Source organism: Pavona decussata, unplaced genomic scaffold (genome assembly GCF_977016875.1).
Source record: "Pavona decussata unplaced genomic scaffold, jaPavDecu1.1 SCAFFOLD_260, whole genome shotgun sequence".
Taxonomy (NCBI): domain Eukaryota; kingdom Metazoa; phylum Cnidaria; class Anthozoa; order Scleractinia; family Agariciidae; genus Pavona; species Pavona decussata.
The window spans coordinates 701,230-713,133 of record NW_028145663.1 but is presented as its reverse complement, the minus strand read 5'-3'; the positions used below and the strand labels follow the sequence as shown (position 1 = coordinate 713,133).

At 39.8% G+C, this 11,904-nt stretch overlaps 1 protein-coding gene and 1 pseudogene across 1 annotated transcript; one reads left to right on the top strand and one right to left on the bottom strand.

Annotated features, from left to right (window-relative positions):
• Nucleotides 1-674: 674 nt before the first annotated feature.
• On the bottom strand, nucleotides 675-11,619 carry LOC146456147 (uncharacterized). The gene is made up of 2 exons (XM_085093389.1): nucleotides 11,493-11,619; nucleotides 675-2,363 (listed from the first exon to the last, which is right to left on the bottom strand). Exon 2 carries the CDS (start codon nucleotides 2,346-2,348, stop codon nucleotides 1,878-1,880), a length of 471 nt encoding a protein of 156 aa, XP_084949515.1. The 5' UTR covers nucleotides 2,349-2,363; nucleotides 11,493-11,619; the 3' UTR covers nucleotides 675-1,877.
• LOC146456148 (uncharacterized) lies at nucleotides 2,520-5,174 on the top strand (annotated as a pseudogene).
• Nucleotides 11,620-11,904: the final 285 nt, after the last annotated feature.

The window sequence follows — 11,904 nt, the reverse complement described above, 5'->3', positions numbered from 1 at the left end:
TGTTCACTTCACAGAATGCGAAACATTAAACAAAATTAAAGGGCAAAGCCCTCCCTGGGTAAGGCAAAGTGTGGTCCGCAGATTTCTGCCAATGTAAATGAAGCGCGAGAACGCTATAAAGTTTTCAATTATGAAGATCGAACATTTGTCCTTTTGATTTTGCGACAATAGGCACCAGTCGCCTCCGTCAAAAAACGAAAGGAAAAAAAAGCACTCCTTCGTAAATATCTTTGTGGTTACCGGAGCATTGTATAAACGCTTCTCAGTTTGCCCGTAACCTCGCATAAGACACCCTGAAAGGTCACATGCACACTTTGTCGCGGGGACCACTGGATACACCCACTTGGTAGTCCTTCGCAGGGCCACTCCACCAGTTTGGTGGAGTAGCCGCTTATACACCTGGCCTGGGCAGTAGACGCCCTGCACCGTTTGCAATGTCTTACATGGTTGGTCGAGAGGACAAAAGAACGGACAACAGAACAATGTTCCCAACCCTAAAAACAATGCAGCTGCAGGTTCCAGTGAAAATAGAGCTTTTGATTCAGGTAAGGTCGCCCTGGCCTGAACAAAGAACAACAATGTGGGCTGCTAGTTTGAAGCTGTCTAGCTCTTCATTGTGTAATAGCACCCGCTTACGGCCCTTCAGAAATGTGAGTCGTTTGCAAAATAGGTTTGGCTCCCGGCTTCGCAATCTGTTAGTTGAAGATTACTAACTCGCCCTAATAAATGCTATGGTTTCAATCAATGTAACATGATTTAAATGACCATTAAACGACCATTGCCCTTTAAACGTTGTCAAAATGATCACTTTTAGACTATCAAGCCACCTTAACACTCCTCATTCAGTTGTGAGTTCCGCCTACTTGGGGTAGCCCCAAAGTGGAGAGAAAGGACAAAGTTAGGCCCACGCACATTACAATTATTCGGGAATTTATTTGGGCCGGAATACAACAACTCTTTTAGAAGAAGAAGGAGGAGGAGGAGGCGACAACAATTTAGTTCGTCTGGGTATAAATGCGAGCAAAGTGATGGATTATCGGCCCACTGCCGTCCAGCTTAGGGTTTATAAAGTTGTTCATAAAGCCGATAACTTTATCTAATGGATAAGATTCAATCCTGCGAATAAAATGCGTGGAAAATCTTCCTTATAGACCAATACATCGTGAATAAAACATTGAACATAGAATAAAGTACGAAAGTATAGAGCTACGCGGAATTGAATCTTGCTACATGCATTTGTGGTCGTTATCTGGAGTGTATTTACTCCCGCGCTGGATAGTGATTTATCTATTGGTTAAAGCTATCCGCTCTTTGAACAACTGCGGCCTGTTTGCTTGTATGTATACACAAATTACTTAGTAGATGGGAAAAACGTGCTATCTAAGTTCATCTAGACTCTTTTTCTGGCCGTTTCTACAATAAATTCAACAACTGAATAACTTAATGATTTGTTTGTTTGGTTTTTACGTGGCCTTTCTTTGATAATTTTCCCAGTGCCTTCGTTTTTACAATGCATGAACATGAACAAATAAAATAAAATAATAACAACCACTTGAAGTGAAACAAATAAATAAATAAAAAATAATTTTTCATCTCTAGTCAGTTGACCCTTCTAAATTGCCATGCTTAAATGGCGGGCCTTCTGTTCTTCCTAGATAAAAATGTTTACACTTCACGGTTGCGCCCGCTGTAAAGCGGTTTTGTCACCATGGAAACAAAGGGCGTGAATCAGAAACCCATTCGCGTCATTTCTATGTCCTCAACCCCAGGCTGAACTAAAACGATTGGTCTAAAACAGCTTGTCGAACACAGTACAGCTATTTTAGTTTTGCTGTCACTGTTTTAATCTCGATAAGTCACATTATTTGATTTTCCAACTAAAGCGTGGTAAAACTAAATTCCGGGCGGGTAACTGCTTGTCGCATTCTTCTCTTCATTCTTCTGATCGCACGCTTTTTTCGACACACCCAGATGCCTATGGGGCACGGATGGTACCTCTTTTGAAACTCATATCCAGTCGATTTCCCTTTTCCGGGTACATTTGCATCAGAGGGTGAGTTGGCCTCGACCTCATGTCTATTGTCAGCGCTGTGATTGCTGGGAACAGACGGTGTTGTTGTGGGCACCCGAGCGATACTTTCATTGGTTGTGTTGGAGAAAGCTGTAGTCAGGTCACTCCCCCTTGTAGGTTCAGGTAGGTTCTCACGTATGTCTGGAACGCAAGGCCCGATTCCGGGGGGACACCTTTCATCGTCATAAGTAGGGGGGAGCTTCAGCCTGTCCACAGGGAAATTGTGTCCCAAGTTTGCCGCCAGGAGGACTGTGATTACGATCTTGATCAAAAACATGTCTTTGGTGCTGGACTGAAAAGGATAAAAGGAAAGAAATTGTTGTCATTATTTTGAATCTACGCAACAATAAGTACAACGAAAGATGGCAGCTAATGACTGGAATGGATTTTATAAATTGTTTTATGTTTTTAGTGATGTAATGTGTAATTAACTTGATTCTTAAGGTGGTATGTACCTCAAAAAAAACGCAAAATTTTCGAGTATTGGTTAAAAAAATTTCCCATTGAATTTCAAATCTTCAATGCTTTGTTCTCATTTTTAGAGGTGTTTTTGTTCTAATATCTGAACGAAAAAAGATATATTCGAGCTCAAAGAAGGTGATGTTGGTTCGTTGCCATGGTAACAGGTTTGTTTAGGCGTCACTTTTGGCGTCAAAAAGGGGGGCAAATTATCGGGATTTGCCCTAAATTTGCCGCCACTTTTCTCCTCTGGGAGACTGGGACCTATTATGAGCTTCTGACCTCGTTTTGATGTTGCGTGAACGAAATACCGCCATTTTGTTTTCCAAAATATTGCTACAATCTGCTAGAAATGCCAAAACCTAAGTTTGCTTCGCAAAGACGTAAGAAACGTAAATTTTACGGCAACAGATTCGTCAATAACAATAAGGAATACCGCGAGGATGTAGGAAATGGTTCTGATGGGCTTGAAGATGAATTAAGATCGCCGAATACTTCAACTGCCTCAACAGCTGACGATCACGAAAAGGGAACTTTGTCTGCCTCTTATCGGAAGCTCAAAGAGGACACCGAAGAAAAGAAACCAGCAGTTGAACCTGATGAAGCATCGACTTCCAGTAGTTGGCCAGCGATTACAGGCTTTAGGTTCTTTGATATGGAAATTCTGTGCGATGTGTTCTCCATGTTGAGATGTCAACAATGTGGTCAGCTAGATCTCCTGTTTATGGAAGACGAAATAAATAGGAAGGGCTGTGCCTCGAGTCTGCGTTTATTATGCGAAAATTGTGGCTGGAAACATTCGTTTTATACCTCCAAACAGCAAGGAAAAAGCTTTGAGATAAACAGACGAATTGTTTATGGCATGAGAACCCTTGGAAAAGGGCATACAGGTGCAAAAAAATTTTGTACTTTAATGAACATGCCCCCACCCCCTGCTGCAAAAAATTATTCGAAGATTTCCAGCGTCATTACGTCTTCTTTGCGATCTATTGCTAAAGAAAGCATGAGCAAAGCAGCTGAAGAAGTCAGAAATCTGAAGGAGCAAAATGATTCTGCTGGAACTGAGCCTATAAATTGTGGTGTGTCTTGTGATGGGACATGGCAGAAAAGAGGATTTTCATCAAGAAATGGCTGTGTAACTGTCATATCTATTGACACAGGAAAAGTGCTTGATGTTGAGGCCCTCAGCCAGGCATGTAAGCAATGTGAGTTACATGAACATTTAGATAAGAACAGTGAAGAATACCAGAGATGGAGAGCAGACCACATTGCATGCAAAGCTAATTTTAAAGGCTCTGCTCCTGCCATGGAACCTGAAGGTGTTGATCGTATATTTAAGCGATCTGTGGAACTTCACAACTTGCGGTACACTGAATATTATGGAGATGGTGACAGCAAAAGCTTTAGCAAAGTAAAGGATGTTTATCAAGCTTCTGGTTTTATTGTTAAAAAAAAGAGTGCATTGGTCATGTGCAGAAAAGGGTGGGCGCAGCGCTTCGTAAGTTGAAACGTGAAAACCCAGGCCTGGGAGGAAAAGGCAAGTTAACCGATGCAACAATCGACAAGCTCCAGAATTACTATGGAATTGCCATTCGTTCCAACGTGGGGAATTTAGCAGGAATGAAAAAAGCCATCCACGCCAGTCTTATGCACTGTGCTTCCAGTGAGTCCCGCTTACTTCACGACCATTGCCCTCCTGGCAGCACAAGCTGGTGCAGGTACCAGCAAGACAAAGCAAACAAGACAAGCCTCTACAAACATGGACCTGGACTTCCCTTGCCAGTTATTGCTAAGCTAAAACCAGAATATGTGAGACTAAGTGATGATAGCTTGCTTGAGAAGTGCTTGCATGGGAAAACCCAAAACCAAAACGAGGCACTGAATGGTATGGTATGGCAACGCACCCCCAAGGAAGTCTATGTCGGTAGAGAAATTCTTGAGATGGGCCTCTATGATGCTGTTGCATACTTCAATATGGGCGCTTCTGCTGTTTTGAAACTTTTTGATGCTCTGGGCATACCTCCAGGAAAGTTCACAGAAGCTGGATACCAGCAACTGGATCAGACACGTGTTCACCTGGCACAGAGAAAGAGCCAAGGGGACACAAAAAGAAGAAGAAAAGTTCTTAGGGGCAAAAGAAAAAAGAAAGATGACAAAAGAAAGGAGGCAGAAGGTCCCAACTATGCCCCTGGACAGTTTTAAACATTTTAAACCTGATATTCTGTGTTGAAATTCTTGTTAAACAATTTTGTAAACTTTTAAAGCCTTTTTCTCAAAATTTAGAATTTTGCGAAACTGCAAAAACTGTAACATTGATATTTCTGTGGGGATTTGATGGATTTGTCTCAATTTTTCAGTGAAATTAGTGTATATATTGTTGCATACAATGAACTACAATTAGCCAGTTTGGTCTAAATGGCTCTTTAAATCAGAATTTTGAATGTTGAAGTTTGTGTAAGTTTTGGCTTCTTGAGAAATTGACATTGTAAATATCCAATCTAATAGTTCAGTATGGCATTTTTTTAGTTTATTGTATAGTACTGCCCCTAAAAATTATTCCCTAAAAGTTTCATTAAGTTCTGTTGAAAACATCAAGAGTTAGGACTGTTATAGTGGAGGCAGCTTACAGCGGGTAAAGCCCCGCCCCTCTGGTCACCATAGCAACATAATTGGCATACAAGTACATAAGTAGACTTGTATTGTGGTCTAGATTAACGGTGCATTGGTTGCATTTTGAGAAAAAGCTTCACAAAAAAGTTCATTTTTTGAGGTATATACCACCTTAAGAGGATAACTTGATTTAAAGGGGCTAATTATAGTAAATTCTGCGTTTTAATATCAAGACTATTGAATCTAAAACAAAACGTCTTTTGTTGTACATGACATGCTTATAGAACACAGACAAAGAGTAGAGATCACGTGATTTTGTCAACAGAGATCAAACCACAATCAGGACACAAGGGAAAAACTTGAAAAAATTCGGCTCATCACATTTTCTCTAAATTTTCAGGTTTCTTTGTTTTTCTCTTAAATCAATCGAAAGGCGCGAAGCACTGAAAGCGTGGATCCTTGCCTCACATTCTCCCCAGTCCCGCTCTCCGTTTGTACACTCGTTCCAGACCTTCGTTTGAAGACCCGCGCATTCGTATGACAGACTAAACGGAAAAAAATACGACTGTTTGCAGTCTTCTTTCAACTATAAGCCATTTTCGGACAGACTATCCGTGACCAATGACAGTCAAGTATCTGAGAAAATTAGTGGAGTAATTTTAAACAAAACTGTACCAGTATGTTTGCGTTTCTTTCGATTCCAATGTGTCGTTTACTTTTACAAAGAAAAACTAAAAACAACCGATATTGTTTCTTTAATTTCTGAGAAGTAAAGGACTAATGAGAGGAGAGAGTGTAGTATTTCAAATTCTTGGCACCGTCACAGGACGAGTTAGCAGGGAAAATGTCAATGAAATAGCTGATGATCAAAAATAGTCCCGATCGATGAAATTCGACGAGAAATGATGATTACCTGACACAGCAACAACAGCTATTAAATGATAACTACTCCGAGGAACACTGACCTTGCTAACTTAACATGTGTATAAGCATGAAAAAAAGTATCAATGTTTCGGTTCTTATTACTGACAAGACCATTGTGAAACGTAACAGAACAGACGATGCGCTAAACTTATATAGAGGACCACTAGAATGGTGATGAAGAATATTGATAGGCTAACAATTACAACGTTAAATATACTCATCTTAGTTCCAAACATTTCGAAAAGCAAAATTATCTGCCTGCCACGAAGCGGGCAAAAGTCTCCTATATACCGTAATTCCTTTCCTTAAAACAAAGAACACTTTGAGGAGAATGTTTGGAGTGACGGATCAAAGCAATAAAAAGTTTGGTTTTGAATTTGGTCGTCAGTTGAAGAAATCTACAGTCGCTTGAAAACGCAGCCTGAAACGCTCATCCATTCGCGTCGTCTATTACAATTGAAAATTGATAGTTGAATGTAAGTTTTAAAACATCAGTTCTACTTTTTCCTGGAAGGAAAGATTACATATCGAATTACTGATCTCGAAGTCTTGTGACCGACTTCCCTGATGGCAAATTGATATCGGAGGAGAAAAAAAACATTAAATTTGTGTGTCTGATAAGTTCAAATGGAACTGCAGGAATGTAAGAATTGGGAGATAAGTTGAGAGTTGAACATGATCTGCAGTCAACATGACATGAAATGGGGATGATTAACCTGTATGGTTTAACATCATCAAATTTGTAACACTTTTTTCCTCAAATGGAAGGGGTGGAGGTTCACACTACCTCTCCCCCACCCTCCCCTGTCAGTACTCTTTGCACTATTGCATCAACCTGCATGTTGTTGGAGCGGCGAAACCGGTCTAATCAACTGCGAAAATGCTCAAAATACACCATAATTGCCCACACTACAAGAAATCTCGTGACGAAAAAATTCCTTAATGTTGTCTTGATTTTTCGAATTATGTTGATGACATCCGAAGTGATAGCACGGCATTACCAAAATATGAGGAAATTGACACTTTAGTCTCAACTAGACTGCTACTTGATCGGTGCACTGCATGCCATGATGCTTGAAGCAAGTTACAGTTTTTGCAGGTATCTTTCGATACAAAGTGTCTTAGTCTTTTTTGATTTTTAGGAGGATTTTGATGACTAATAATTTCGAAAATTTTGTAAATTACGATAAAATAGTCAAGACTCCTTGTAAGGAGCATTTCAAGTAGAAAAACACAGCTTGAAAGGAGAAAAAGTTGCGAAATCTCTTAACATCTGCTAGCGTTGATACTGACAAATTAACATTCCATTTTTGTGCATATTGGTAATAGACCCATTGCCTTAATTCTTCAGATCGGTATAAAACAAAAAGTTTGCACTGCACTGTTTTATAATGAGATGACGATATCTCGTAACAGAACTAAAAGTGGCGTTGTCCGTGTTAAGCGGATTATGGGACAAACACAAATTAATCTGTAATTTAATAGAGGCAGGCGTCCGTATTAAGTGGGGGAACCAATGACACTAATTTCAAGATCAGGTATTTTAAAATTTTAAAAATTGTGAAAAGCGAATTTGTTCCTCCGCGATTCAAGAAAAGTCGCGAAAGAGGCAAACATTTGGCGTCGCAAAATTTCCTCCAAAAGGCAAATCGACTCAATGAGAAATTTGTAAAAAAAAAAAAAAAAAAAAGAGAGAGAGAGAAATTGTTTCGTGGGTAGCCTGACTTTCCTTATATTGGAGGAAATCGATACTGTTACAACCCGTGCGTGTATTGATTCCTACGTGTTGGTCCACTACCTTTGATCTTGTGAATTGCCTGTGAAATCCTGCAGCTGTTTTGCAATTAAATACAAATGGTATGCTATACTTTTTATTTTTCTGTAAAAGTGGTTTTCGGGGTCTTGAGTGCACGTCGCCAGTTCCTGCAACATTTGCAAATTTCTCTGAAATTTGCCAACAGCTACTCCGCGAGACGACTGTTGCGAAATTTCTTAACATCTGTTTTTGTTTGTGATACAATTTCCTTTTTTTGCAAAGAGACCACTTCGATTGTGTCAAATCAGTGTAAAAGAAGACTTGTGCATTCGAGATGTTGAATGGCAACTTGTCGCCGGATTTCCAACTGTCGTAAACACCCCCAGTAAGAATCTATTTTGTATGGGTAACGACGAGTCCCGGGTCTCCAACACGGTGATACTTTTATAAAGAAGTCGCATTTGAAATGAATTCAGAAAAGGACGATTGAATTTGGTTTAGCTGACACTTCACAACAAACAGACAACAAACTCAGAACAGAGGTTTCAATCAGATAGCAGAAGAAATTTCTTAAGTTGTTACTGTGGGTTAAGATCATAAATTTTGGTTTGCATGGGTGTTATCTGATAGCTGGTGAAAGGGGGCCAAAATTTTACTGCCGTCAGCTGAGGAGCGGGGCTTTGCATGTCAAATCAATAACTGCAAAATCTTAACAATGTCAGGCGGTGAGATTGTAAAATTTTTAGTTCGGTCTGCTTACAGCTGATAGCTAAGATGAAATTGAAAATGTAGCAAAGGCGAAACAAACAATAATTGGTCATTTTTTCTTCGGAGATCCCCCTGCAACAAATTACAGTATTGGGCAAAGGTAGACATTCTTTGCGGGTGGAAAATGTTACATGTATTTGGACAGCTGCAAGAGACATAAAATGTCGCCGGGATCAAACCTTAAAAGTTAACACGTTTGGGGTGTTGTGGCTGTAAAACTCAACAAGTAAAGTTTTTCCTGGAGTTTCAATGTCAGTTCGTTATTTAGATACATGTAACCTACATATTGTGTTTGCGTGTTTGTATAGCTTGCTGTTTTAGAGTTATAATTACTTGCCAATGAGAATGCACGAAAAGAACCGCAAATAATTAACCCAGGATATTTGGAATTCTGTTAACTTATTTTCGTTGTCTTGAAACGAACAGAACACTTTTTCGTTTACGGTTTGCTGGAGCGAAGGAAAAACGAAGGAACAGGTCCCAACAAGAAAACGATCGACTCAGTGACACATGATCATCGTTTCTTTTCTGTTTTCTACGAAAGCACTATATCTAAGAAATAATATATCAAGCCACCATTAACTCTCCGGCTACCTGTTATTTTCGAAAGCTGTAGCAGGTACGTTTCTTACTGCAGACATTCATGTTTTTAATAAATAAAATCAAAGAGAATTTATGAAAAAATGCGGGCAATTGGCATTACATACCTTCTTCACCTTTTCGAAAATCAGTACATTTTCTTTTTCCCTGGGATGTCAGTTGAGAACAAAACTAAACTTTGCTGTTTGATTTCTGCACTCTGATTACCGCGCGTTAAATGAACAAGGAAAACAAATTTCTATCCTTATCTCACTTTGAACGCCACTCAGCCTTTATGGACCTTCACTTTCATATCACCTAATTAACTGATTGTCTTGTAATGGATAATCTATGATAACATATAGCTATCACACTGGCTTAACTCATGACTGGCGCAGTTGAATGTCACAGGAGAACTAAATTCTGCTCTGAAATACTACCCTTACGTTAATACTTTTGTTACACCTCACAGGGGTATAAAGAAAACAATGCGAAATGCCTCGGCAAGTCTTTCTGTTCCCAATCACATCGTTAACGTATTGTATCGTAATGGATATTGCAACCATGATAACATCACAGCTCTCACAGTTTAAGCCCATGACTTGCACAGTTGGAAGGTCAATGTTATCAGACGGGCAAGTCTAGCTGAAATTGGACCTTCTTCAACGCGCACGTACTCCCAAAGCATGGCTGAAAAACTGGAAAAGGAGTTAATTCCCCGTAGAATGGTCTGTTCGAAATTTCTAAATTGCCTTGGTATTTGTGTTTTGAAGGTTTTTTTCTGGCAAACACTATTGTGTAATGTTGTCAGATTGAAGACAAGTCACTTCAACTTGCGTGAAAAAGTAAATAGTCGCCGAAGTTTTGAACACATAACGCGGGCTCTCATTGGTTCTGCAGCAGTTTTGAAATAAACACGATACTACGCGGGGTCTGATTGGTTCAAAGCCGTTTCCCATGAAAATTCCTACAAACTACAAAACAAGTTTGTTACCTTAAACAGTCAGTTCAATTATGTAACATCAAGTGATTAGAAAGATCATTAGATTAACGTTACTGCAAAACAAATCGACAGGCCAATAGAGTAACTGAAAATGATATTTTAAAACGTAGAAGATAGATTGGCAGTAAGGCATGAATAGATAAAACTGGCAATCGTGTCACCACAATTTTGAGAACACGAAAAGAGGTGACACTATGTCACGTCTCAAGTCCGCTAGACGGCGCTAACAAAAAGGAAAATATGACTTAGAAAATGAAGGCTTGGCGCTTGTTATCAGATACAAAGTAAGATTGTTTCTTCTGCATTAAGAAAGCACAACACTTACAGAGACTTTAATTAACTCTTCGAAGACCCTTAGTCACGTTTGCGTCAGTTAATTATGCAAACAGAGCATTAAAAACGCGCGATCCGTGGGAAGTTCACCTCGTAACAATTTCCGGTTAGACTGCAAGCAGTCCGAGCAGTCCTCTCTTTTGCTCGAAAATTCGCGGAGAAGAACGCAAAAAAAATGAGCTAGCTCGACGTTCGCGCGCGCCACTCGCGCTTCGAATTTCGTGCTTGCTCAGTTTTTTTGTGTTCTTCCCCCGTGGATTTTCGAGCAAAGGGGAGACTGCTCCGCGCAGTCTAATTTCCAGCTCATTCTGGCTGTTTCTAAAAACGCATGCACTGCAAAAATGATGTCATTGTCGTGGAGTCTGCTTGTTAGTGTACGTTGAGCGAGTGCATGGATGACTGGACAGAAAGAACTTTATGTTGTTGAAGTGCTTTCGTGATAAAAATTAGCTGATGCCAAACGCCTGCTAGACTGGCACACGTCTTGCATCTTTACTGCTAAAAAAATACTATCCATTTTGGCAACTTATGAATACATAGCGCGCTGCCCAGCCGATCGCAAGTAGATTATATTATGCAGTCTCGTTTTGATATCATTAAGTAGCGATTAATTATACAATCATTTTATAGTAGGGGCCCATTCTTTTGAGACAATCCTGCGGGTATTCTTATTGCAGTTCAGGATTAAAATAATAAACAGGATATCAGTTTCCAAAAGAACGCAGTTCCGCCTATTTCTCAGTAATGTCACAACTTCTCGAAAGAACGAAATTCCTCTTATTCCGAGAAAACTGTATTTCTTTCATTCTGGTAACAGGGGCAGAATGAATGGAATGCTATCCTGTTTAATCCTCAAACAGGATAGGTCCAAAAAGAACATGGATACCGTCTATTTCATGTATTCCTATTTCAGAATAGTCCCAAACGAACGCACCTGAGTACAATACACAAGGCACTGTACAAAGTGCGTTGGTTTGATCTTCACTGACCTTGCCAACTAAATTGACAGCGCTGAGAGGGATCTCGATATTTCTAGGCAGGTTAACGGTAACGTAGCTTCTAACTAACTTGGACCAACAACAGTGTTCTCTCCCTGCAGGTAAAAATACTTGCTTATTAAACGCGCTAGATTTAGCCGCAATCATTAATATAACTTTTCTGTCAACGATCAGGCCGAGGCAACCAATTGCTGACATTTATTTGTCATTGACCACTATGACTAAACAAGGATGTGTACACTGATGCTGGTACTTCCTTTAAAGCTGACATACAACCAACGTTTGTTTAACCCTGCTTTAGCATTCACAAACGTTTTTTATTGGGTTACGGTGACTCGCCAACCATTAACAGAGTAAACATAGATATTTTGTTTCGCCGACAAATATGACAGCAATAAGGAAA

Excerpts from the sequence above, each read along its gene's own strand:
- LOC146456147 (XM_085093389.1), bottom strand. The coding sequence starts at position 2,348 with ATGTTTTTGATCAAGATCGTAATCACAGTCCTCCTGGCGGCAAACTTG.